This window comes from Notechis scutatus, chromosome Z (genome assembly GCF_049901735.1).
Source record: "Notechis scutatus isolate UNSWTSFEM ecotype Mainland chromosome Z, rNotScu1.2, whole genome shotgun sequence".
In the NCBI taxonomy this organism is placed as follows: Eukaryota; Metazoa; Chordata; class Lepidosauria; order Squamata; family Elapidae; genus Notechis; species Notechis scutatus.
This window is the reverse complement of record NC_142025.1, coordinates 136,812,744-136,840,460: the sequence shown is the minus strand read 5'-3', so window position 1 is coordinate 136,840,460 and position 27,717 is coordinate 136,812,744. Positions and strand designations below refer to the sequence as shown.

At 40.9% G+C, this 27,717-nt stretch overlaps 2 protein-coding genes across 7 annotated transcripts in view; one reads left to right on the top strand and one right to left on the bottom strand.

The window, feature by feature from the left end:
* BRSK1 (BR serine/threonine kinase 1) overlaps positions 1-12,584 on the top strand; it is a 60,045-nt gene extending 47,461 nt beyond the window's left edge. For 5 of the 6 annotated variants that reach the window (XM_087947521.1, XM_087947523.1, XM_087947520.1 and 2 more), the window contains 7 exons: positions 1,174-1,234; positions 4,456-4,879; positions 6,586-6,634; positions 6,967-7,090; positions 7,293-7,473; positions 8,470-8,559; positions 10,547-12,584. In XM_087947521.1, the coding sequence (XP_087803647.1) occupies positions 1,174-1,234; positions 4,456-4,879; positions 6,586-6,634; positions 6,967-7,090; positions 7,293-7,473; positions 8,470-8,559; positions 10,547-10,731 (1,114 nt within the window). In that variant the 3' untranslated portion in view covers positions 10,732-12,584. The remainder of the gene's footprint in view (positions 1-1,173; positions 1,235-4,455; positions 4,880-6,585; positions 6,635-6,966; positions 7,091-7,292; positions 7,474-8,469; positions 8,560-10,546) is intronic. The other variant, XM_026677593.2, reaches the window with a different exon arrangement.
* Positions 12,585-14,125: 1,541 nt separating this feature from the next.
* On the bottom strand, positions 14,126-26,116 carry TMEM150B (transmembrane protein 150B). The gene is made up of 6 exons (XM_026677592.2): positions 26,045-26,116; positions 24,397-24,456; positions 22,829-22,896; positions 21,231-21,358; positions 18,211-18,388; positions 14,126-16,361 (listed from the first exon to the last, which is right to left on the bottom strand). Exons 1-6 carry the CDS (start codon positions 26,107-26,109, stop codon positions 16,162-16,164), a joined length of 699 nt encoding a protein of 232 aa, XP_026533377.1. The 5' UTR covers positions 26,110-26,116; the 3' UTR covers positions 14,126-16,161.
* Between the last annotated feature and the right edge of the window lie 1,601 nt (positions 26,117-27,717).

Sequence of the window (27,717 nt, the reverse complement as noted above, 5' to 3'; positions counted from 1 at the left end):
GGTGAGCTTTCTGCAGAAAAGCTCACCGGAAGCACTTTTTCATCAAAAAGATGGCGGCGTCCAGCAAACCAGCGCCCCGGTAGGACTTGTTCCACGGACGTGCCGGTCCGCGGACCGGTGGTTGGGGACCCCTGGTCTAAATCACTGGCATATTTTGATAGTCTCTTACTGTGCAGATTTTGATTGCTTGATAATGTCCCATCAAGTCATTTTTTAAATATTTAATAATCACATAGACTGATCTTCTCCAAGACAATTTGTCCCAACCTTGAAATCTTCCAGTTGTACACCCATCACCACTGTTACTGAGTCCATTCCTGCTGGTTGTCTTCTTTTTTTCCCCTTTTCTCTATCTTTCTATCTTTTCTATCTTTCTATCTCTATCTTTCCTAGCATTAGCAGCTTCTTCAGAGAGCTAGGTCTTTGCATAATGTTCCAAAGTGTAGTCTTACTCTATATGAAATGAAATGTTGTCTGTTAAGTATATATTTTGTACAGCAACTACAGATTGTCCTCGACTTACAACAGTTCATTTAGTGACCGTTCAAAGTTACAAAAGCACTGAAAAATTGACAGGACCATTTTTCACACTTACGACCATTGCAGCATTCCCTCATGGTCATGTGATCAAAATTCAGACGCTCATATTTATGACGGTTGCAGTGTCCCGGGGTCATATTATTCCCTTTTGTGACCTTCTGACAAGCAAAGTCAATTTGAAAGCCAGGTTCACTTAACAACTGTGTTACTAACTTGATAAATGCAGTAATTGTTAAGTAATTGACTTAACAACTATGCCAAGAAAGGTTATAAAATGGGGCAAAGCTCATTTAATAAATGTCTCACTTAGCAACATAAATATTGGGCTCAATTGTGATTGTAAATCAAAGACTATCTGTACAACAAAGATCACTAGTAGAGAACAGCAAAGAATTTCAGGATATACAATATATTTGGCAATTCTTTGCTAGTTTCTGCTGGTGATATCCAAAGCTTCTTCATTTCTTTAGGGTATACCTTTGACTGGGGCCAGGCGGTGGGGTGGCTGAAAGCATTTTGTAATGCTATTTTAGAGTGATGTTTCACATGCATCCCACCCTTTTCTCTGTGTTTCACCATCTTCTTCCCTTCCAAGGCGGCACTAATCCTCATGTGTGTCTTTGTCCCCCACAGGTCTCGATCTGTAAGTGGTGCCTCTACTGGCTTATCTTCTAGTCCCCTCAGTAGCCCCAGGGTGAGTATGTCGGCTAGGCAAAAGAAATGGTATGCTGGTTAAAGGGATGGATGGGTACAGCAAGCAATTATGGCAAAAGATGACAAAGACAATGGTGGACAAAAAAAAAAATTAGGCTTTGGGAGGGAGAGGAAGTTGGGAAAAATGATCCCTAGATTCAGCAGTCTTGTTGACATCCCATCCTGCACTTAGTTCCAAATGCTGAGGTGTTGAGGATGTTACATTAGTTTTCCTGGCAGACGTGATGTGTACTGTACAGTGCATGAACGATAGCTAGAAGATACATCTGGAACAACTCACTTCCCACCCCATTTTCATGACTACATTTCCATGCTAGGGAAAAGCTACACCTGTTGACTTCTATTGGGGGAAGGGGGAAGGTACAGAATAGGAAAGGAAGGGTGAGGTATATGTAGACCTTGGATGAGGAAAATTGGAGGTACGTGTTGAAGCAGGAGGTAGGATTAAAGGGCAGGGCATTGCTCGCCTATTTGGATTTAGTTATTCATTTAAGCAATCTGTACATTGTTGATTTGCCAGTGGATAAGATTATAATTAGTCTGGCTGGCAAAATGCAAGATTATAACAGTCTTTCTGGTGTTGAACTACATCAGAATAGGATCTTGGGATATGCCTGGAAAAGATTAGGCTGGAGAAAGTAGACTCAAATCTGAGCAACTAAGGATGTCTGCGGGATGTAGTCAAAAAATAGTAGTGACTATAATGATGTGATCAAACTTCCCCTGTGTTTTAATGCACATTACACATAAAAGCAGTAGAACTTCAATCGTACCATTGTGACTTTTTAAAATCATAGCCTGCAGACACTTTGTGAACAACCAGCTGGCCCATGAATGCTTGTTTTTGGCTTGTTAGTAATAGTTGCAGTGTTGGGAGATCCAGATGAAGACTATCATGTAAAAGAGAAGGGAATTCACGTTTTCCTCCATATCACAGTTCTTTCCTGCCCATAATTTATTCATTTATTTGTCAAATTCCTAAGGTCATCCAACTTCATAACAGCTCTGGTGGTATACAATAATAAAAGGAATATTGGAATGATATAAGCAACAAGAACAATATTTGTCTGGAAACAACAACACAAATCATGACCTGAGTACAAAACTTTCCCAGAAAAGGCCCACCACACACACAACCCCTGGCCTGGAGGAAGCAGCAGAGGTTTTTAAGGTTTGCTTAGATGAGATTGAGATAGGGGATTTGTGGTTCTCTGGGAAGACTCTGCTCCTGAAGGCCCTGCTTCCTGGGTCCCACCAGATAGCACTGTTTAAACAATGAGGCCTGAAGCATTGGCAGATACTACAGGAGGCAGATGGTCCTTTTAAACTAAACGTTGCAGTCAGATAGCAGAGTCAGCAGAATCAGCAGACAAGCTATTTGTAAACTGCTGGAAATCCAGTTGGTAAATGTCATGAACGTTGCCAAAACATAAATTAGGGTTGTTGGTCATAGATCAGTCCAAGGTTCCATGTACCAAGGAAATCAAATAGCAGAATGTTATAAGGAAAAATCATGATGATTTATATCATTGAGTCAATCTGCTTCTCCCATAAATATTTCTTGCTTAATGTCAATTAATACTGTCGCTCTTCTGTTCCACTGGAGTCCCATTACAAAAAGTCCAGAGTATTTCCTCTTTTCCCCTCCCATGCCCTGCACTGGATTCTGAATCTGTGTTTGACTCTCTTTGCTGTTATAGATTTAGAAGTCTTCCAGATTATTCCTCTTTTGAACCAGACACTTTCCAGACAGAGCTGGAATCTCTTTTCTTGTTGACAGTTGTTCCTGAGATTGTTATACATCCTGAACATCTTCATCTTCACCTGATTTTGTTTCACTCAGATTTATTATATCCTGATCCAGATCAGCTCTGTTGGTACTGGTGTTCAGATGGCAGTGTTCCTGCTGTCTTAACTGGGATAACATTAGAATGGTGGATTTGTTCTATATGTATAAGGGGCCCTTGGTGCTCTCTGAGCTGATGAGAACAGCTGAGAACTGATGATGTTTCCTAGTTTGGGTAATGAAATGTCTGCAAGAAAATAAGTAAGCTCAGAGAGCACTAAGGAGCCTTGGAATTAACCCTGAGTTACAAATATTCTCCTTTATTAGTCTTCTATATATGTACCGATATCTGTTATTTAGTAACCAAGCCCATGCATACATATTCCTCACCTTATAACCATAATTGGGACCAAAATTTCTGTTGCTAGTTAAGGTAGTTGTTACATGAGTTGCACCCAATCTTATGAACTTCCATTATTGTTAAACGAATCATTGCAGTTGTTAAGTGAATCCAGTTTCCCCCATTGACTTTGCTTGTCAGATGCCAGCAGGAAAGGTTATAAATGACAATCATAGAATTTAGTGCCACTGAAACTTCGTACAGTGGCTAAACAAATGGTTATAAGTCGAGGACTACCAGAACAACGATCAACCATATTTTTGTGTTATCTCTTGTAGCACTTGAGGTGTTAGCTTTATTATTAGCTGGCATTCAGCAATGAACCATGATTATATCTGCAGTGGAAAACATAGCTTTTAAAAAGCAGATAATTATGCCATAAAATGTCAAGTACCCATCCTACCCTTAAACATTAGAAAGTGCTGTTATTACCAGCATAATGTATTTCTGGCAGTTGAGATCCAAGCAAATTTCTGTGTGCAACATAATAAGACCATACAGAAAAAGGTGGCACGGAGAAACTCTTAGGGTTGATAGTGTCTCTTTACAATAATTTGAGTTTTGAGATTTATCTGGGAAAAGGTTTAGAGTTGATAGTAGGCATTCTGTAGGAAAAACAGCCAATTGAGAGAGATTGCAAAAAATTGGTCTTGTTGAAAGGCAAGCTCAGTTTGGGGAACAAGAAAAGATTAAGTGGCAAAGTATGGACTGACTGCAGGGGGACAACCATATATAGTTTCATGGTAGAATCAGGGATGTTACCTTTGCCACAGCATGGATGAAGACATATAGACAAGATGGGGTAGGTGAACAAAGACCTAAGAACTTGAGGCAAGCTGATTCCTTAAAAAAATGAGTAACATGTCCAAGCCACAGTAGGGCAAACTAAAAATCTGGGCCACATTGTGAAACCGTTTGGGAATAGGCTATGAGATTGTCACCTGCCATTGCTCACTCCCATCTCACGGCTCTCCCCTCCTCACCTTTCTCCCCTCCCATTTCTCCCCACACCCAGAGCCCCATCTTCAGCTTCTCTCTCCCATCACCTCCCCCTGCCCCTGTGAAGACTCAGACGCTTCCTGCCAAGGGCAGCCCAGCGAGGGAGGGGGCCCTCCAGAGTCGATGTTCCACCCCCTTCCCCCTGCCTCCCAACTCTCCACCCCCTCACCCACCCTCCTCTCCCCATTGCTTTTTCCCCTCTACTAAACCCCCACCCAAATCTGTACTGCAGGTCACTCCCCACCCCTCCCCTCGGGGAAGCCCCCTCCCCACTCCACTCGGCACTCCTGTGCACACGCCTAAAGAGAGCCCCAGCGGCACTCCGTGTGGAACACCCCCAAGCAGTCCTGGTGTGGCCGGTGTGGCGTGGAAAACTCGCCTGAACTCTATCAAGAACAGCTTCCTTGGTTCCCCACGCTTCCATCGTCGGAAACTGCAAGGTGAGTGTGTTATACTTTCCCTGAGATGATGCATGTGTGGTGGTTGTTTAATTATAGAACCACAACTTCTCAACTTGCAAAAGACATGCCCAAACAGCAGCAGTCTATCTGGGAAAGTGCTGGAGGATAAAGAGAAAAAGCCACATCAGAATTGAGCATGGCTGTAGACCAGTGTTTCTCAACCTTGGGCATTTTAAGATGTGTGGGCTTTGTGCTGACTGGGGAACTCTTGAGAGTTGAAGCCCACACATCTTAAAATGCCCAAGGTTGAGAAACACTGCTGTAGATAGTCAAGAAGAAAGCAACAAGTGCGGTCAAGAAGTAGAGTTTGAATGAGGACTGCCTAGAATGTGTGTATAGAATGTGTTAAATGAAGGAAGGCAATGTTTAAAGTTAGGAAGTGGTACCTGGATACTGTCTTTTGCCAAAATAAATAATAATTCATTTTGTTCAGGTATCATCCCACTCAAGCACTATTTAAGGAAGAGATGAAAAACTTTGGTGGCCATCCAGATGTTGCTGAACTAAATTCTCAGATGACCTGGCCAGCAGGATGGGTTTCAGAGAGTTGTAATATAACAATATGTAATTTTGTATTAGTCTGGAAGTCTTTTAAAATGACTTTAAAAGAACCTGGGATCTTTTTATGTCTGGAATGTCTGGATGCTTGGAAATTAATCAAGGAGAGAAGCAACTTAGAACTAAGGAGAAATTTCCTGACAGTTAGAACAATTAATCAGTGGAACAACCTGCCTCTAGAAGTTGTGAATATTCCAACACTGGAAGTTTTTAAGAGATTGGACAATAATTTGTCTGAGATGGTACAGGGTTTCCTGCCTGAGCAGTGAGTTGGACTAGAAGACCTCCAAGGTCCCTTCCAACTCTTACAAGAATGGAAAAATAAAAGCAATTTCCTGCTTTTATGCTCAACATCTGGTAGCAAATGAGCTGCTTTGAACAGTGTAATTTAGTTTAGTTTAGTTTAGTTTATTGTCATTGCACCTTGTACAATGAAGTTAAATGCCATCTTCAGTGTACATTATAACTATACAAATAAAACACAAACACACATGCTTTGCATTCTATACAATTGAATTGGAAACCCCTGATATTGCATTAATATTGCACTGTACAGTAGAATTCAATGTAGTTACTGCTCTGGGATAGAAGCTGTTGTTCAGCCTTTTTGTCCTTGGTTTTTATTGTCCTGTACCATCTGCTAGATCAAAAAAACTAATAATTCAAAAAAAGGGTTCCCAGAATGAGATGGAACTTTGAGAATGTTTTGAACTTTCTTAAGGCAGCGGAAGCTATAAAGCTCTTCCAAAGAGGGGAGAGGGCAACCAATGATCCTCTTGGCAATGACGTTAACCCTCTGGAGTGCTTTCCTATCTGCCATTGTGCAATTGGCAATCCATACAGAGGTACAGTAAGTTAAGATATTCTCTATGGTGCAGCGGTAGAAGGTCACCAGCAGTTTTCCATTCAGTTGTTGTTTTCTGAGAAGCCTCAGGTAGTATAATCTCTGCTGGGCCCTTTTGACCAGGGCTGCAATGTGAGTGCTCCAGGTCAGGTCCTCTTTTATGGTAACACCCAGAAACTTAAAACTGGCCACTTGCTCCACTCGGTCACTATGAACAGTTGCAATTGGTAGGAAATGAGAACAGCTTGTTTCCATTTAACATTTACTCCTTTTCTCCTTGTAGTTCCCACACCAGAAGAAATGTCTAGTCTTACACCAGAATCATCCCCAGAGTGAGTATTAGAACAGACCAAGAGGAGGAAGGTGAATTCAGCCATTTTTTCTTCTTCCATTCATGGTTCTTACAAATGCTTTTCCAAATGATGATATTATCCCAGAATTAATGTGTTTAATGTTCACTAATATGTGAAATCTAGATTTCTCCCTCTTTCTCATGAACGTACAGTACCAAAAACACATCACAAGAATGTATGTCCTTATAACTGCACGACGTATGGTAGGAGAAATACCTTGAACCATCTTCAACGGAGACAAGCAAAGCATCCTTCTAAGATTTATTTCCAAACTGCCTTGCTTTCCTTGTTCTGCTCTTCTTCCTTTGCAGGCTTGCCAAGAAATCCTGGTTTGGAAATTTTATCAACTTAGACAAAGAAGAACAAATTTTTGTGGTCATCAAAGACAAACCCCTGAGTTCCATCAAGGCTGATATTGTACACGCCTTCCTCTCAGTAAGGGCTCAACGGGAAGAAAAGGAGAGGGCTGGGATTGATTCTGAAAAGTTAAACGGAGCTAGTTGGTAGGATGAGGTCCTGTTGACACTGAGGGCAGATGGGTGGAGAAGGCTAGAGTAAACAGGACACTAAAAGGAAGAGTTTTTTTGTTCATTTGATGTCTATAGCTTGACAATGCTTGCCTCCACTTAATCTACAGATCCCCAGCCTGAGTCACAGCGTTATATCCCAAACAAGCTTTCGGGCCGAATATAAATCATCGGGTGGCCCCTCCGTCTTCCAAAAACCTGTCAAGTTCCAAGTTGACATCAGCTACTCCGAGGGGGGAGAGGCACACAAGGACAGTGGGATCTACTCAGTCACCTTCACCCTCATCTCAGGTGGGTAGCTGGAAGTCCTCCCTCCCGCTTTGAGTCATCTTTAGGAACCATAATGTTTTTGGGACTTTACAAATGTTCAGATTTTGCAGTTCTGATTAAAAGCATACAAAGCCTAAAGAAGCAGATTCCAGGTTGGTGTGTGCATGTATGTATCTGTGTGTGCGATGCACATTGTGCCTTTTGGCTTTAAGTTCACAGTTTTCTAACCATTACAGAGGAGACTAAGTAGTGTGAAAGGAGCAGGAAGGGAGCAGTAATTCCAGAGGCAATATTGCACCTTCTCTAACATCTGGAGGTTTTTAAGAGCCATTGGTCCAGATTTTAATTATCATAATACAACAAAGACATTGAGACTCTAGAAAAAGTATAGGAAAGTGCAACAAAGATGATTAAGGGACTGGAGACCAAAACCCACGTCGAATGGTTGGAGGAACTGAATATGTCTAGTTTAACAAACATAAGGACGAGAGTGACTTGATAGAAGTCTTTGAATATTTGAGAGGCTGCCAAATATTGACAGAAGAGCTGGTTGACCTATTCTCCAAAGCAGTTGAAGATGGGACAAGAAATAAAGGATGGAAACTTATCAAAGAAAGATCCAAGCTAGAACTAAAGAGAAATTTCCTGACAGGGGAAATGGCTTACCTGTAGAACTTGTGGGTGCTCCATCACTGGAGGTTTCTAATTGGACAGCCATTTATCTGGAATGGTGTAGGGTCTCCTTTTTGAGCAGAGAGTTGGCTAGAAGACCTCTAAGATCCCTTCCAACTCTGTTATTCTGTTCTGTTCTGAAAAGACTCATTTTTTCTAGCTGTTCCTAGCTGTTTTCCTAGCTGTTGTAGTGCAACTCATAATCCTGAAGGGACTATATGTACTGTACACTTACATAGTACAGACAATAGTCTCTTCCCAACATTGGACTTGAGTGGTGTCCTACTTTTAGACCTTTTAGAAATGGAATCTGTTCCATTTCTGTTCCTACTTCTGCCTCTCTAGGTCCCAGCCGTCGGTTTAAGCGGGTTGTGGAAACGATTCAGGCACAACTACTCAGCACACATGACCAGCCTTCTGTGCAAGCCCTTGCAGGTAGGTGTTACTGTATATCAGGGGTCGCCAACCTTTTGGACCTCAGGGACCAACAAACTCATAATTTTAGATTCCAGGTACCACTAACTGGTTCTGCAGGTGTGGCCTAATTTGTGGGTGTGGCTTGGTGGTCATGTGACTGGCTGGGCATGGCTTGTATGTAAATATTATAAATATTTATATAAATATTGAAATTTTTTATTAAAAAAAGAGCAACTTTTACCCAAAATCAGGCAAAGCAAGCAGGCAGATTGAGTTGCTCATGGAATCACAGATTCATTCAGAGATCTATCTATCTGCCATCGGCTAGCTCAGTCTGTCACATAAAATTTGCTCGCAAGCAAACTCACAAAATTAACTCACAACACACCATGCATGTAAATATTGATTTTTTTTAATAAAAGAACAACTTTTACCCAAAATCAGGCAAAGCAGGCAGATTGAGTTCCTCACAGAATCATTCAATTATCTATCTATCTATCTATCTATCTATCTATCTATCTATCTATCTATCTATCCATCCATCTATCTTTCTATCTATCTATCTACCTACCTACCTACCTGTCTACCTATCTATCTACCTATCTGCCATCGGCTAGCTCAGTCTCTCAAATTTGTTTGCCGTGAGTCTGCACTGAACTTGCTTGCAAGCAAACCTTCAGTCCTAAGGGAGGTTCTGCTGTACTTAAAAGCAGAGCCAAAGATCTAAAGACGAGCTGGAAAGCAAGAAATCCACCATTTTCTGCTTCCAAGCTAATCTAAATCTCCCGGCACAGAGAACAGATGATGGTTGGAAAAAGGAAAAATAGAAATTTAGCAGGCAAGTTTACCAGGTAAGGAGTGAGTGGGGAGGGTTCCCGCGGGGCATGTGGGAGGCACAGGCACTTGTGTTTCTGCACAGCCTGGATTAATTGCTTTGTGGGGTGCTCTTGGGGTGAGATTTCTTTGCGGCCCACCAAAATCTTCTCACAGCCCACCGGTTGGTGACCACTGCTGTATATCATTGTTTATCATACAAACAACTGACTGTTCCTGCTTGTTTTTGAATGAGTTAGGTGAATTTCTAAGGCTGCGCAGAGGATTCAAAAGGACAATTTGCAAAGCGTGTTGGCACAAATGGAGTACTCCTCTCTGAGATGTTGAGGCAGCTGCTTCATCATCTAGAAAGCTCACTGCATCTGCTTTAACTGCTTTCCTGGGTTATCTTTGTGTTTACTTGTATGTATGTGTATGTGCATCCATATGCTATTGCTTCACTTCATTTCACTGGCATCGTATTGGGTATATTGACTTCTCTGAGCATTTCCATGCCTTTGGGACAACCTGGGAAAATTCTTGAAGTTTAAAAATGCAACTTTCCCAAGATGCTTTACAAAATGCCTTTTGAATTCTTTGCCATATATTAGATAAAATATATTATCTAGGATCACTTACCACCCAGAAGAAAAGCTATCTGTGTAGTTACTAAGAGCACCAGATTGATGGTACATCTTCCATCCACCTATCCATTTAAAAGGAACATATTGTGAGAGTTTACCAGTAGATGTTAATATAGCTGGTATTTATGAAAGCTAAGTGGAGCCTCCAGATCCAAAGGACTTTTAGAAACATGTGGTGGGGAAACAAAATAGGGAAGGCTGGTTGCCTTGAGAATCTGCCTGTAGAAAGAACAAAAGATTTCCAGTTGATTTATTTGGCTGCTGAGTTGCTGAACTAATCTTTTTCTGATCCAGCATCTTCTGCCTCTACTCTCTGGTCCTGGAATGCTTTCAGCCACAATATATATATATGGGAAAAGGTGGCACTTGGACTCTGAAAGTGTGTATTTCCTTTAACAAATGAGTCTAAGTACCACTTTGAAATCATCTGTCTTGGGATGTCAGTAGAGGACAGAAAGAAGATGAGGCCCATTTCTGGACAATTGGTGTCATGAAGGGACGTTGGTGGTGAAATTAAACCTAATCTTTGATCTTTCTTCAACATTTAGATGAAAAGAATGGGCAGCAGCTCCGTTTCCCAGGCACCCCAACCCGCAGCTGCCAGCCGTCTCGACGCTCTGAATCAGACATCCCAACCGAACAACATCGACATGGCTCCAAGGACAAGAAGCTTGTCTCCTCTAACGGGACTCAAGTCCAGCAACCACAAACTCCGTCCCCACAGCAGCCATGACATATGGAGCAGGAGAGCAGCACATGGGTGGCTGGGGGAGAAAAAGCAGCTGAAAGAAGCCACCTCCAGCCCCCTGGAAATAGCTAAAGCCACCCCTAATGGACAGGAGGAGCCAACCAGCCCCATGGATGGGTCAAGGCCCACCAGGGAGGCAAGGGACAGGGTCGGGAGATGGAGATTGGTCTATATTTAATGACCCCAACTCACCCTGGGGCAAAAAGTGGCCATGTTGGGAGAGGCCCATACTGTGAACTTGTAAATAGCTAACGAAGAACAGAAAACAGAAACAAATCCACAAAAGAACAAGAGGTGGGTGGGAAAACACAACATGGGACCGAAAACAAAGACAATGGACTGAAGGGGAAAAAAAGGAAAACACACATGAGGAGAGAAACCGGGCAGGAGCCGGTGGGGGTGAGGGATTTAATCTGATTCCTTTAGTGGGACGGTGGGGGGTCTTTATTTTCTTGAACCCTTTCAGACCCCCGCCTCACTTTCTTGCCTTGAAACTTATTTTTCTCCCCCCTGCTTTTTCTTCTGTAGTATTTACAGTATCATGGTGGCATTAAGCTAAAATTATGAGACAGAGCTAGTAGGAAGATGTCCTGTGTAGGAGAGAAATTAAAAGTTTCCATTCCCGTTACTTTTTCTTCTTTTTGATTTTTTTTCCATTTTATGTAACCAGTCAATGTTTTAAAAACATTTTCATGAGTTGGGGTGAAAATATTTACCAGAATTCTAATAAACATTTTGTTACAAGACGAACTTTTGGAAAATGCTCCCCTAAATCTGTATTTAAAAAAAAAAATGAGCCAAATCTAAATTTGAAATGTGGAATCAAATTAGAAATTCAGGATCCAGAAATCCAAACTACGTTGTGCTTATACTATAGTATATTTACTGGGCAGCTGGCATTTTGGAAATTTGCTCAAAAGAGAAATGGGAAAAGTAAGTAAATAAAGAAACAAAAATGCCGAATGCCAAGAATTACCTAAAGCTTCAATAATAAATACAGTACCGTTTCAAATCGCAATTTTTGGAAAATCAGCAAATATAGCCTGTGCATGGCCAGGAATAGTCAATAGCGCTAAAAACGAGCCATCTGAGTTTGCAAAACAATTGTAGCACAGTGTAGTTATATTCTCCATTCTTACTCCAACTTGGGTTCTGAACTAATGTGAATGTTCTTTATTCCAATTAAATGGATTTGGGGAACTTTCAGGTTTGGTTTTTATTGTGCATTTCTCCTGCTTTGTATCACAGCTCTTTAAGGAGGTTATTGGCAGATTTTAAATTGTGTCTGTACTAAGGGCAAATGGCTATTTTAAGAGATGAATTCTTTTTTTTTTCCAGCTGTCCCTGGATTTATAAAAGAAACATGAGTATATTTCATAACATCCCATCCTATTCTGTTTTTGCCTATGTCCTTCTACTGCCAAAATTAGGGTTTTTTAAAAAGCATTTCTATAATCTTTGCTGGCTGGCAATATCTCAACGAATTGAATATACCCTCTGATCTCAGCTTCTCATTGGCTCTGTCTCATATAATTTTAGCAGCCCTGACAGAACACTTTAATTCTTAAATGGGCTATATACAATCCAACTCCTTTCCCAAGGCCTCTGTCCTTTTTACAAAGAGCCCAGTCCCCTCCCCAATATACAAGGCAGTTCTATGTATGTGTGTAGGTGTGTGTATGTGTGTGTGTGTGAGAGAGAGGGGGGGGAGTTGAGAAGGAAATAATGGTGAATAGAGAGTACTGTGTTATTGATTGAAGGTAGCAGGAATTGGGGGGGGTCTCATAAAATAGGCAATTTGGATTATATGGTTGCAGTTGCCATCTTGACTTTAAAAAGGGGGGGGGGGCTTTCCTTGCCCAGGATGCCCCTGAAAGGCAGAGGAGTGCGACGACACCAGGGTTAGGACCTGCCACCTCAACATTTGAACAAGGAGCAAGCTTAACAGAAATTAGTAATTGGGATGGAGATGGGAGCCAAAAAAAACCCTTTCATAACCCAGTGGGCAGCAAGATATTCATGCTTGATCCTACAACTTGGGGCCTTGAGATAGGGTAGGTTGTGGGAAGTCTCCAAAATAAGTCCTATTTCTTTTTTCTCCTTTTCATCCTGTTCGAGCGGATTCTTTTCTCTCAGCTGGGAGGGGAAGCACAAGTTGTAAGGAAAAGTGCATGTCCGCGTGCACGTGGAGTTAGATACGATCTACTGTATATCCCTTCTGCCATGTTTCCTAGCTGGGTCTGCCTATCTCTTTTGTGAATCCATTCTTATTGTTTGTATACACACACACATGAAAATGCACATACACATCTCCTCTTCTCTCTGATAGTCTAAACTTCCAATGTTCTATCAACCCTGGGAGGAAGTCAAAATATTACTTAGAAATTAAGTAATGAATTTATATATATATAAATTAATCAACAAGGTCTCTTCAAGAAAAGTGATTCTGACTACCTTGGGGAAGGATCACTTTATATGCTATAAACACAGATACGTTCTATAATCATTTTGCAAAGAAAAAGCTCACGCATCCATCATTGTAAGGGAACCTGCAATTATTTCAGGTTTTCAGGGTATGGTCATCAACAGATGGAGCTATCCAAATCAGAGAGGCATCTGGGTTGAGTTTTAGACACATAGTCCAAACCAGGATATTAAATGTACAGGTAGTCCTTACTTAATGAGCACAACTGAGCCCAGAATTTCCTCTTAAGTTTTTGTGGTTGTTAAGTGTGACTTGATTTTTACAACTGTTTTTACAAGCAAATCATGTGGTCATTAAGCAAATTGATTCTCCTGAATGGACTTTTTTTTGCCAGAAGCTAGCAAAAATTAGCAAATTGGGGTCATATGACTGTGGGAGATTGGAACCAGTCGTAAATGCGAGTCAGTTGCCAAGCTGCAAGAAATGTGATCATGTAGCTGCAGGGAGGAGGGTGTGTTTACATTAGTTATAACTTAAGGACAGGTTGTAAGTAACTTTGGGGGTGATCTGTTGTAACTTCAAATGGTCATTAAGTGACCTGTCATTAAAAGAGGAGTGTCTATGTAGGTAGTTCTCAACTTATGACCACAGTTGAGCCCAAAATTTCAGTTGTTAAGTGAGATTATTATGAAGTGAGTTTTGCCCAATGTTACAAGTTGTCTTGCCACCGTTGTTAATTGAATCACTGTAGTTGCCTAGTTAGTAACAAGACTGTAAAGTGAATCTGGCTTCCCCATTGACTTTGCTTGTCAGGTCACAGAAAGTGATCACATGACCCCAGGACATTGCAACCGTCATAAATGAGCCAATCACCAAGCTCCAAATTCTGATCACATGACCATGGAGATCCTGCAATGATCTAAGTGTGAAAACTGATCATAAGCCACTTTTTTCAGCACCATTGTAACTTTGAACACTCATTAAGTGAATTATTGTAAGCTGAGGTCTACCTGTATGGATGAAACTAACTGACCGTATCTTCAGGAATTTAAGGATAGATTTAAGTGTTTGCCAGGAATGAGGATATATGAGGTATGTGTATAAAAGTGGGCAATGAAAAGCAAGGCTGAATGATTGACTATGAGCTCAGGTCTCTGTGTTATAAAGGATGGCACCCTTAGAATCTGGGTTGAGAAGTAGTAGATGGTATATAAATTTCTGCACAAATAGGATTAAGAACAATGCAACAATTCATGCAAAGGTTATAGCCGTGAAAGGGGATGCAGAAAGTGGCATACACAACGAAGAAATGAGACATAAATAACAGTTTATCTGCAAAATAAGTCACCATGTTTATGAATTCCATTAACAAGAAAATTTCCATTATTAATACGGAAGAGCTGGCTGGGTGATTCTAGGAATTGAAATCTGTACGTTATAAGATTGTTATAGTTGTCCACTTCTGTGTTAGAAGGTATATGAAGAGATGGTATTATTTTGGGAACAATCCATTTAGAGGCTGCCATCTTTTTCAAAAGATTTCAGGCATGCTGTGATTTAGGAATGGTTAGTTCTCTTTACTGTTCCTTCCAAAGAATCATGGAACTATTCAGTATTCTTTGATTGCCGGAATTATTTTCACACTTGCAGAAATCCATCTGGGACTCTTTCCCACTTAGCAAAAAATGTATTGTTAACTTCAATTGGTTTTAGAGGTTTTATCTCCAAATCTTTCTGGAAGACACAACCTTTCTATTTTCTACATAGTTAAATATATTCAATATAATATTAACAGTGCATATATATGCACCAGACCTGGTATAATCTAAGAGGGGGAAAAAAGAGGAAACATTCTTCTGTGAACAAGATAAACTTTACATTTATTAATTTTCCATCACAAAAGAACTGAAATTGGGCCAGGAAAAATTATTCTGTAAATACAGCAATTAAAAGTTGTCAGGGAGGAAGATAGAAACTTTTGACCCCTTTGTGGTAGAGTATAATTTAGGCAAAGTTTTAAGAAAACATAAAATGAAGAGGGCAACTTTGGATTTTCAGATCTGGCCTTCTAATGGGATTATTCAACTTCATTAAATATTAGGAAAAGCAAATTCCTTTTCAATCAGAGGAAGGACACTCAAAGTTGTTAACTTCTAAGAGATGTAAATAAACTGGATTCACTCTGATGAATGTAGATCTAGTGTATACACAGATACACACATTTTAAGAAGTTGGGTATTTTCAGAAACTGGATAGTATCATCATCTTGCACGTCTGAAAGAAACAATTCATGCAAATGTAGGTATATCTGTTCTGTAGATTTTAACTGCTTAAACCGGTTTTAGAATATAAGTACATGTAGTTTAGTCAGCTTTGAGGTAACAAGATATACTCTGCAAAATGGTTGGGCAGCATCTTTATCTGCTTTCTTCATTTGTTCTCATTCATAGCTCAGTTGGCAATGATGGAAGAAGAGGAGGAAATATATTCATTTTTTATCTATACTAAGGAATCAATAGTCCTACTAGGAGGAAAAAAAACACTTTTCATCACTTTTCAATTTGTAACGAATTCTTCCATCAAGCTGGTTTGGGAGGTGAGCTAGCCAATTGGAAAGTTACTAGCAGAAAATTAAATAGATTTTCTTTAAAAAAAAAACTATTTAAAAAACAAAAGAACAAATGCAGGAGATGATAAGTAGATCTTTTAATGAAAAACACTGGGGCTAACTTCCCTTTAAGAACAAAAAAGGCTGAATCCTTATAAAGGACACCTAGGATACTTTCTCCTTTACCACAAAATTATATGGAACCAAAATAGGATGGCCAAATAAGAAGACTTTTCAAATGAGAAAATGATAGGTCAGGCAATGTTTTGGGTTCTCTTTCCCTCACAGCCAAATTCTGAGGACCTCATGCAACGTTTTTCCACCAAAAAAATAAAAATAATAATAATCAGGCCTGGTGCATAGATTCATCAAGACGCCACTTTCAGAGCGAAAGAGTTTGTACCGATATCTGCACATTCTGGGAATTCTCGTCTGTACATCGGGGCTGCACATGGATTGAGCAGCCGCCGATGTGCCAGAAATCCACCGCAAAAAGGCCAAACAGTAGGAAGAGGTCCATGGCCATGGCCCATTCGCAGTAGGCCGCCTCAGAATCCAGTTGCAGGAAAAAAAGGGCAACCGCTGAAGTTGAAAAGTCAAGTCATCATAATTTCCAGTTAGTAGAATCAAATTCACAACAGATTTGGAGAGGGTGAGATATACTCCAGGGATGGCTTCAGTCTGTTTTCCTTTGTGGGAAAACACAAACTGGTTTCACAGTAATCTTGCTAAGCCAGGGATGAGGAACAGACGGGCTGCCTATAACCCTTGGAACTTTTGAGCTCCAAGATTATACAGGTAGTCCTCGACTCACGGTAAAATTGAGCACAACGTTTCTGTTGCTAAGTGAGATATTTGTTAAGAGAGTTTCCTTTTTTTGCATTGGTTGTGAAGGGAATCACTGCAGTTATTCAATTAGTAACACGGTTGTTAAGTGAATCTGGCTTCCTCATTGATTCTGCTTGTCAGAAGGTCGCAAAAGGGGATCATGTGACCCCACTGGGACAACGCAACCATTGTAAAGATGAATAAGTTGCCAGGCACCTGAATGTTGGTCATGTGAGCCTAGGAATACCACAGGGGTCATAAGTGTGAAAAACATTCATAAGTCACTTTTTTTCAGTGCAGTTATAACTTTGAATGGCCATTAAATGAACTGTTGTAAGTTGAGGACTACCTGTACCACCAAAACTGGCAGCAAATTTCAGCAACCCCGTTGTTAGCACTTTCTAAGGAAATTTTTACGCATTAAAAACACCAGAGTAAAAATATTTTTAACCAGACCCATTCTCCTCCTCCCTGAAAATCAGGGCCCCAAAATTTGGATCGCAGCCCTTACAAAGATACCAGCTACCACTAATCCTCAAAATCCTCCAACATTGAAAAATGTGAAAGTATTCTTTTAACAGCGAAAAGGTTGCTTATGGCTGGGTAAAACTATCTTAACTAAGCCAGAAATGGCTGGATTCAGAACACCTCTACAAAAAAAGCACCTCTACAATCCACAAGAACTGGGGTTCATGATTAAAGAGTAAACCATAATGTGGATTGGTTGGTACTAAAGAAAGGTCAGATCAGTGAGAACGTATCTATTCCTTCGAAAAGAATTGAACTCAATTGCAGCTTAGGTAACGTATGAATCTTGTCAAGGGAGCAAGATTCGCCCTTCTTTCTCCTTGCAGAGTTCCTTGCTTGCTAAGGATAGATTTGCTAGTTCAAGGCAGAAACTCTTGCTTCCCGTGGCCTCTTATGGCCAGAGGATAAATCAGCAGGCTAAATGGGAAAACAAATGTACAAGACTCTACACGGTGAGTTTAAGGGACATATCAGATATCCTGACAGGGTTACTTTCTCATACCAGCCATGGAAAAAGTGTTTCCAGGCTCTTAATAAGAGATTCTTCAATACCATTCCCTTAAAACCTATGGAGATTCTTAAGTCATACAGGCCATGGTTGTCCCAAAGGTGCTTTTTTTACCCAAAGGGGACTGGACCTTCCTTTGTTTTTCCTTGAAGACATTTTGCTTCTCATCTGAGAAGCTTCTTTGGTTCTGATGACAGAATTGAAGAATTTTTTTTTGGATGAGAAGCAAAATGTCTTCAAGGAAAAACAAAGTCCAGTTCCCTTTGGGTAAAAAAAAAAAAAAGCATCTTTGGGACGTTCCCTAAGGAACTGAAGACCTCTCTGATCTTGCAACACTCCCTAAAACATCTTAAGAGAAAAACCTCATGAGGCTCGTGTGCCTCTTCCAAACGAATGTTAGAGCAATAGTAATGAGGATTCTATCTCTCCAGGGTCCCTTCAACCCTGAAGACTGCTAGCTCTAGCTTCACCATCTCTTCCCGGACACCCCTACTCCAGAGCTGTAATTCCTTCCCTCCCACCTGCCCACCCCATGCTCCATCTGTGCCAATCTCTTATTCAGGATACTGGAAATAAACAAGCCGGAACCACAAAAGCTAAGAAAGAACCGGAGTGGTCCAATCCAGGTTCCTCCATGTCTTGGTTTCACTTGGTTGGTCAGATAGGTCTGGACCCAGAAGTAAAGGATGCCAATCACAAAGGCCAAGAATGCGCCTGTCACGTGGACTTCCAGTTCGTTATATTGCTGCAAAAGAGGGAAAGACAGAAGGGTCATTCCATGTCTTTAAATGACGAGGAAGAAACTTAACAGATAGAACAATAATTATATAGATTGTGCAATCAAATACAGGTAGTCCAAGGACTGATGATCACAACGGAGCTTAAAATATTTCTGTTATTAAGCGAGACACCTGTTAAGCGAAATTTGCCCCGTTTTACGACCTTTCTTTCCACAGTTGTTAAGTTAGCAATGCAGTTATTAAGTGAATATGGCTTCCTCATTGATTTTGCTTGCGGAAATGGCGCAGAATGTGATCACATGACCCTGGGACACTGCAACGGTCATAAATATAAGTCAGTTGCTAAACATCTGGATTTTGTTCATATAATCAAGGGGTTGCTGCGACAGTTGTGTGAAAAATGGTCCCAAGTCACTTTTTTCAGTGCTGTTGCAACTTTGAACAGTCGCTAAACAAGTTGTTGTAAAGTGCTACTTCCCAGCTTCAATTGCTAGAATTGTCCCAGAGGGAAAAACTTTAATAGCCTTTAATACTAATTTAAATTAAAGGAATCATTGTGTATGCCACCTTGACTTAGAGTAGACAGTTGCTTAGCAAGTGTTCTAATTCTACGACTGACCTCCCCAGAGCTACTTGACCTGTTTTTGGAGTTTGACAGCCATGCTCTCTCTCTCTCTCTCTCTCTCTCTCTCTCTCTCTCTCTCTTTCATGATCAGTTACAACATCCCACACAGTCATGTGACTGAAGTTTTCTTTTTTTTTTGCCAGTTTCCCACAATTCCTTCTGATTTCCAGTTAAAAATGCCCATTGGGGAAAAGGGACTTGTTTAACAACCAATGTTCACTTAATGACCATGGTGTTTGCCTAACCTTAAACACTGAAAAAGCCATTTTTCTATTTTCTTTTAAACAGATATCTCTTTCTTTCTCCTGCCCATCTTTCTCTCATCTCTTTTTCTTTCTCCCTCTTTCTTATCCCTCTCTCATTTTTCTCTCTGTGTCATCACTCTCTTTTTCTTTCTCTCTTTCTCATCTCTCTTTTTCTCATCTCTCTCTCTCTCTCTCATCTCTCCCTCTTCCTGTGGTTGGGGGTGGGTGGGGGGGAAGGAACACCTGAACTGATGCTGGGTAGTGGGAATCTGACTAGCCAGTACTGAAGACCAGGTGGCTGGCAGGGAGGTGGGGCAATCCCACGGTCTCCCCAAAAATAACGCTTCTGGTGAGGAGGAAGAGAAGCACATTGGGAGGAGACTTGGTGGGTGTCAGAGGGGTGGTGAGCGCTTCATGGCACCTGAGGGGGTTGAGCCTCCCTGCTCCCAATTGTTGGCAGCTTCCTGCCGTGCTAACAGCACTCCACCTGGCTGCTTCCCTCCTCCTCCTCCTCAGCCCCATACACACAGAGCAAACACTCACAAATTTCACGGTGCTGGAGGGACTCGCCCACGCACCGATTCCTTGCGGAAGATCCTCCTGGTGCCTTGGGGGCATGCTCTACCAGAGAAAGAAAAGAATTGCCAAACTTTTCTTCCTCCCTTCCCTTCACAGAGGAACTGCTTGAAAGGCAGCTCCTGTCGCCTGGCTGTCCGTTTATGGTCTCTCCCCCCCCCCCGTCACCCCCACCCCACGTCAAAGTACCTTAAAGGGGCAGGCTGTGGCAGCTGCCTTCACGCTGGAAGGGAGGAAGAAAAGTTCGGCAACTCTTTTCCTCGGGCATACACACACACACACACACACACACACACAGAGCAGGCACACGTGGCGCTGGAGGGACTCGCCCACACGTGGACTCCTTGCAGAAGATCCTTTGCAATGTGCACGGTGCCGGAGGGACTTGCCCATGCACAGAAGATCCCAGCCTCATGTGTCCATACTCTGTGTGAATGCCCGAGAAGGAGGAAGACAAGTTTTTCTTCCTCCCTCTCTTCTGACACACACTGGCCAGGCAGTGTCATGTGGAGTAAGTGTCCTCCCAGCCAGCGCAGCCATGGGGCTCCAACCTCATAAGTTTGCAGATACCCCAGGATTCCCAGCTCTGGTTGCAAGAACTGCAGACAGTCTTCCCCACCACATACATCTTCCTCCCGCCACCCCAGGTGAGGCAGGAGGCCCGACGGAAAGTGCCAGGCCCAAAGACATCACCCTACACGACGGAGCCCTTCCCGGGGAACAAAAAAAGAACTTGTTGCGCATGCGAGCGACGCTGTGCATGCGTGATAAGGACTGACTGGGCAGTGAGCGGAGAAGCGGGCCCATTTTACCGGTTCTTCGAACTACCGGGAACTGTAACAGACTGAACCGGTAGAATCCCACCCGTTTACAGCCCCCTCTAAGTAGTTTAGAATCATCATATTGCCCCCCCAATAATCTGGGTCCACATTTTACTGATCTCAGAAGGATGGAAGGCCGATTCAACCTTGAGCCAGGCAGGATTGAACTGCTGGCAGTGGGCAGAGGCAGCTGCAACACTGCATTCTAACCATTGCGCCACCAAGGCCTTGAATTAAGCTGTGGGGTAGTGAGACTCAATGTAGATCAGCTTCAAAAGGGGGAGGAATTTTTTTTAGGTTTAGGGACTGAAACTATGCAATAGTGTAGAAGACCCCTGACTTTCTATCTATGGAGATTCTGTCTATCATTTCTGAGTAGATTTCTATCTATGGAGATTCTGTCTATCATTTCTGAGTAGATTTCTATTTATGGAGATTCTGTCTATCATTTCTGAGTAGATTTCTATCTATGGAGATTCTGTCTATCATTTCTGAGTAGATTTCTATCTATGGAGATTCCTTGACTTTCTCTCCCCCCCACCCACCCCCGATCTTTTTACTGGTCTCAGTGGTAGCTTACCTGGAAATTCCCCACTAATGAAGCACCAAAGGCACAAAGTACACCTAAAATAAGTCCAAGTAGATTCAGACGGGAATGACAGCCATAATCTCGGATTTGTTGGTACTTCAGAAAGCAGATCACCACACCTGAAAATAACAATGGGATAAATTTCTATCATTTTTTTTTCCTTTTGGCCATATAAATTTATGCCAAGCCATGGTTTCTTTAAACATGGTTCACTGAAAAAAAAAATCACCTTTGGTTGGTTTGTTCAACCCTTAAGCATGGTGAAAAACTCACTCAAGAAACACCAACAAGTGGAAATAGCGCCTCCTGTAGACAATATAGTAGAACTGTACTTAGTTTATCATAGCAAAAATGCAGGAGTCAGAGAGCACCTTTTCTAAGTAAAAATTTGTATTAAAAGGCATAAACTCTCCAGAGCTGAAGCTGAGCTAATGCCTTTTAATTAGATTTGTTATTCAGAAAAGATAATGCCAAACTGTTGATTTTTTTTTTCAACATGGAAAGAATTTGCTGAACATTTTATTATTTCAAAGCAAGTATAGCAGAAGATAAGAGGGAGGGACCTTGGAGGTCTTCTAGTCCAGCCCCTACTCAAGCATGAGAACCTGTCCTACACCATTTCAGATAAGTGGTTGCCTAGTCTCTTCTTTAAAACCTCTCGGGATGGAGCCCCAATTTCTGATTTCTGAAGGCAAGCTGCTCTACTGGTTAATTGTCCTCATTGTTAATTCCAGGTTGCTTCTCTCTTTGGTTAGTTTTCAACCAAAATTGCTTCTTGTCCTGCCCTCTGGTGCTTTGTAGAATGATTTGACCCACTCTTCTTTGCAGCAGCCCCTTAGCTTATGGATGAGTCCCTGGTTGTATTCAAGAGCAAGAATCCCAAAGTTACATAGATCAAAGTGTTGATCAAAAACAGTTTAAGTATCTATAGAGATTCCAGGGGAGAATTACTTACAATTGCAAGATAAGAAAGGAGACTGGAGAACTAGTCACAGGGTGAGGGGGCTACAATAATTTTCTTTGAAATGCAACAAGGCACCTTTTATATAAGAGAAATGCCAAAATTGTTATTCTGACAAGTTGACCTTGCATTTAACTGCAGAAAGACGAAAGATAAGGAAGCAATCTTTGCCGGTCTCCTTGAATCTGCCTTTCACTAAAAACATACATTCTACTGGCAATAACACTTCACTGGAAACTTTGACCCAACTAAAAGAAAGTTACAATTAATTGAATTAAAGAACACATTTATCGATCACAGCTTCTGGATTCATGCAGCACAATAAGCCATAACTGTGTGTAAAGCTTGAGGACTGTGTAACATGTTCAGTATTCTGAAATCCTTGACTGTTTCTTTAAAAAAAAAAGGAGCTCTACAGAAGGAATAGATCCTAAGAAAAACAATTTTAGCAGGTCATCCTGGCTTCTTCTGAAAGGGGTGAGAGGTCGTCAGGATTCCCATATTCAGGAGTATCCATTTTAAGAGAGGGCAGATTGAACCTGTTTACTGAATTGATTGATGTATTAAGGTATTAACTACATGGTCTTGTAACAATTTACAATAAGAGGAATAGATGGAAATACCTTACCTAAAAAGGCTCCTAGATTAAGAATTTGTCCAAACACACAACTCTGGGGTGGATAAGCACCGCACGTGCTGAGAAATGAGAAATTAGGAAATTTCACATAGCTAGGTGCAATTTTAGAAGCTAAGGCTGTTTTCCTAGTTGCTTCAGAAATCCCCATCCCAATATGTTATGTTCAAATTGGCCAAAGACTGACTTTCTCCAGACTGGTGCTTCGGTTATGATTCTCATCAATTTACTCCTGTAGTAAAGCTTGATTTAAAAAAAGAAACAATAGTTGATTTTTCTAGTATATATTTGAATGTTTTCTGTGTAAAATAAAGTTGACACAGTTTATAGCTTGGGCCAGGATCTCCAAATTTGGCAAATTTAAGACTTGTAGACTTCAACTCCCACACTGGCTGAGGAATTTTGGGAGTTGAAGCCCACAAGTCTTAAAGTTGCAATTTTGGAGACCTCTGGCTTAAGCTAGGGCAGATAAAGGCCCCCTTTTATCAGGTGGCCCTGTTTGTCCTCTCTCTCTCCTGCATCATTTGAAGGGTAGATAGTTTCTACTCAAATTTTCCCAAGATCAAATGTAAATGTAAAAGTTAATTATAATTTAGGTTTGTCAGATTCTTAAGCAAATTTGGATGAGCAAGGTGATTTACATACCATAACTCAACTGGCATGTGATTTATTCACATACATTAATTAATAACAATAAAGTACAGGTAGTCCTCAACTTACAACCATTTGTTCAGTGACTATTTGAAGTTACAACAGCACTGAAAAGGGGGATTTATGACCAAGTCCTCAACTTATAACCATCACAGTATCCCCATGGTCATGTGATCAAAATTCAGCCACTTGGCAACTGGCATTCATTTAAAAGAGTTGCAAAATCCACCATTTGCCACCTGATTTGCTTAATGACTACATTATTCACTTAAATGCAGTTATTTGCTTAACTGTGGCAGCAAAGGTTGCAAAACTGAGTGTGGCTCACAAAAAATCACCCTTGCTTAGCAGTGGAAATTTTTATCCCCAGTGTGGTCATAAGTTGATGACTTAAGTTGAAGTGTAGGCAAAACACTTCTTCCACCTATCCAAAACCCTTTCTTAACCATCTGTCCACTTTATCCTAAAATCCTCCATTTTTTACTCGCTTACATTTTTACCCCTTTTGATTTAGGACAGCTATCCCAAATCATGGCGATTTCCAGATATGTGGACTTCAACTCCCAGAATTCCACAGCCAGGCATGGCCACTAATGAGAATTCTGGGAGTTGGAATTTAAGATAGTGTTTCCCAACCTCTGGTATGAAATTGCTAAGGTTCAGAAACACTATCTTAAATCATAAGTGACAAAAATATAAGCAGGGAAAGAATTTGGAGTGGCTGTTCTATAAGACAGGAGCAACTACAAAAAAGTACTTCACCTCTACCAGTGATAACTTGGCCTTTACGAATTGGGGAAGAACAGGATCAGAACAGAACAAGATTCTCTGGAAAATTGTTTGTAGGTTGGTGAGGTAACCTCCCCTACCTGCCTCCCCAAAATACTTGAATTTGGAATTTTTCCTCTTACCTGATATATGGAAAAGCTTCTGTGATGTTGACGGAGCCATTTGTAACTGCCATGGCAAATCTGAAGAAATGGGAACCTGGTGAGACAACTAGAACAATCTTACTGAAAGTTAGCGTTATTCCCAGCTAACTTAGACAATATATTGCAGGCACATTTGGGAGTGTCAAAATATGCAAGTGATGGGTGTGAAATCCCCATGGAAGGCCCGTTATCTTTAATGTGCATTTTCTAAAGTAGGCAGGGTTTTGTTGTGATGCCATCTTCATGGCTTTCTTCCCAATAAATGTTGCTGCTACATAATGCACATTACAGCTGTGCACACCTTAGTAGTGTGTTTTGGACTGTGTGTGAACAAAGCAGCTTGTTTCACATGAAACTTTGCCCCACCATTAAAGTTAGCATGACTCTTTAAACACCAACACCTTTTTCACACTCAGGCAAAAAAAAATTCACTTAACTATCTTGCTTAGTAACAGATATGTTGGGCTTAATTGTGGTAGATTATCCAAATATACAATTCTAGTACAGATCATCCAGCATTTCCCCCAGCAATGGTTTCTCAGATATATGTATTTTTAACACAAATCAGCTTTTTCTAATCTGAAGCTCTTCAAATATGAGATTTGATGAGATTTCTAAGAATGAAGACCTGAATATCAGAAGTCCAAGTTAATATTAATCTACCAGGTGAGCTACCAAGGAGAAGGATAAGAATTTGTCACATAGCCAACATTATACGGAAGACATTTTGACTCAGCATAATGTTAATCTTGTTACTTCAAATATCTGGGATTATTAAAGGCAGCACCATTTGTGGTTCAAGCTGTAGTTCTGCCAATGACTCCTTAGCAATTGAAGCCCATTCACCCTATTTAAAACTTTGCCATTTTTTGAAGTGCTAGAGGAACTGTACTGCCAAACAGAGACAACAATTCTCACAGAATTGCACAATTATGCCAAAGTAAGCCAATTTACTCCAATTATAGAGCATTTTAACAGAAAGATTCTTTGTGGAAAGATGATTAAACTGCCTAATTAAAGATTAAAGTAAGCCCTATTTTGTACCATTAAAACATTAACTGAACAGGCTAGGGTGACGCCATGCCTGCTTTTATTAACATATCCATCTTATTGTGTAACATCTTATTATGCATCATATTGTTCCTTCAACAAAGAAAATTAACACAACTTACTTAGAATGGCCACAGATGAAACTATTGTAATAGTTAAGAATGGAAGCTAGCAGATTTAGTTATATGTTAGATACGCCTCATTTTGGGAAGGCAAAAGGTCTCTCCTATAGTAACGTGTCAGAGCTTTTATAAGAATCCATTTTCCTAGATCCCAGAGAAAGAACAAAGATTCCCATCCATTGTTAGAGCCCAAGAAACTTGCGAGCCTTTCTTTGGAGCTCTTGCCTCACCCACTATTCAACTGTGGGCTATGCTGTCTTTTATTTTGGCAACATGTCTTCACCCAGTTCCCCACAATCTTCATGAGGCATGAATCCAGGAAGTCAATTAGACTTTTCTGCTACCTCTGAGCTTCCCATCCCCACCCAAAACACAATCTAATTTGTGCTTTACTTCTAGTGTTCCAACCAGCCCTTAACCTCAACTACTTGCCCCACCATGCATTTATTACTCACACAACCCAGAAGCCACAAATGCCCACTGCAGCCAGGAGCACCGGAAGCAGAGGCCAAAGCAACATGGTGATTGTATACCTGAAGGCAAAGAAAAAAGAAAGAAAAAAAAACCAGGAGAAGACAATTAAATGTGACCTCAAGTCACAGGAATAGGATTGAAGGGGGAACAAAATGGGATCAACCAGACAAGAGCCTATATCCCTGAATTCTATGGACCTCCTAGATAATAAACATGAGATAAAATAATTACAAGCCAGGTTTCCTGGAAGCCTTAATTAAGCCCATCGACAAGGTGATTTCCTGAGTCTGCTAAGTCAAGGAAGTCTCATCAGCCCTCTGCAAAAGGCTTCTGATTTGCAAGTGGATGCCACGAGAAATAAAGAGGGAAAGCAGGGAGGTTTAAATATCTAATTACAATTATATGGGTAAAGGTTTAAGGCCATTCCTCTGGCTCAACAGCCAACCAGCAAGGCTAGCTTCCTGCCAAGAATGAAAACAAAAGATTTTTTTCCCCTCATAGCTAGGGACCATGAAAAATTGCACTGAAATCTAGGTATACTATTGGGGAACTGGCACAGTTCCGCTTACTATGCTGTTAGACAACATGCAACATGTGTCCCGTTGGGGTCTTTGGAACAGATAATGGGAGAATTGAATACTATATTTGATTAGCCAAAAGATACAGAAGGAATCAGATATTTTGAGCTTGGTTTCTTTTTTGAAACTTTGGACTTAAGGAATATGGAGAATTTCCTTACCCTGGAGTTATCCGCTTGCTGTAGTGTTCAGGGTCCGTCCCCCCCCATTCAGGATCATAACTCTCTTGCAGAAGGAATGAAAGTATGCCAGGGTGTTTTCTAATCACACACCCAACTCTGGGCTCCTCAGCTGGGGCAAAGGGCACTGACAGTGCTATCAATCTAAGATTTTTGTCCCGGCAAAAGCTTCATTACATATGTAACTGACAGCAAAAGCAAAATTTATTTATACTTTATCAAGTCCTGGTGCTCTTGTAAGAATCTGCTCATTTATTCTTTCAGGAGGATCCCTCTCTGTACTGATAGATTCTAGATAAATGGGAGCAAACCCTACAATCCACAGTCAATATGGTCACTGGCTATAGTTCCTTAGAATCTGAGGAATTAAAAGTTCAGAATTTTTAGAAGATCCCTCTGTTGGGAGCCTTAAATACATGGATATGGGAACCCAGGTTCTTGTAGGATTAATTAATTTTGCATGAAGGCAGTTGATTTAACATCCTCATTCATTGCAACTGTTGAGTTTAGCACAGTTGTTTAGAATCTGGGAACCATGCTAGGGGAATTAAGCAATCATGGTCCCACATTGCAATCTTAAAGGGCCACAAAGATGAAACCTAGCCAGGATTCATTTGCATTTGCCTCATTGTATGTAATCTACTTTTTGATTGTGTAGCCCTCCCAAAGTCTGGGAATCTGCATCTTTGGGAGAAGGTAATATTCTGCTGCCAAGTTTGCTAAAACTCTGGTTTTTTCCACTATTCTTGACAAATGACTATTATTTATATCTTGAAGAAGTGAAAGGTGAAATGCATTCAAATAAACAGGAAGGGAAGGATTGGTCTCCACCTCCATCTTCCCTAATCTGGTTCTTGGTTGATGTCTTGGATCACAATTCTCATTATCCTTAGTTGC

What these genes read in the sequence shown, in the direction of transcription:
- TMEM150B (XM_026677592.2), bottom strand. Translation starts at nt 26,109, where the DNA reads ATGTTGCTTTGGCCTCTGCTTCCGGTGCTCCTGGCTGCAGTGGGCATT. An exon ending in ATTTGTGGCTTCTGGGTTGT is followed by an intron (nt 24,457 to 26,044) that starts GTGAGTAATAAA and finishes CCATTTCTTCAG; the next exon opens with ATTTGCCATGGCAGTTACAA. An exon ending in GAAGCTTTTCCATATATCAG is followed by an intron (nt 22,897 to 24,396) that starts GTAAGAGGAAAA and finishes CTCATTTCTCAG; the next exon opens with CACGTGCGGTGCTTATCCAC.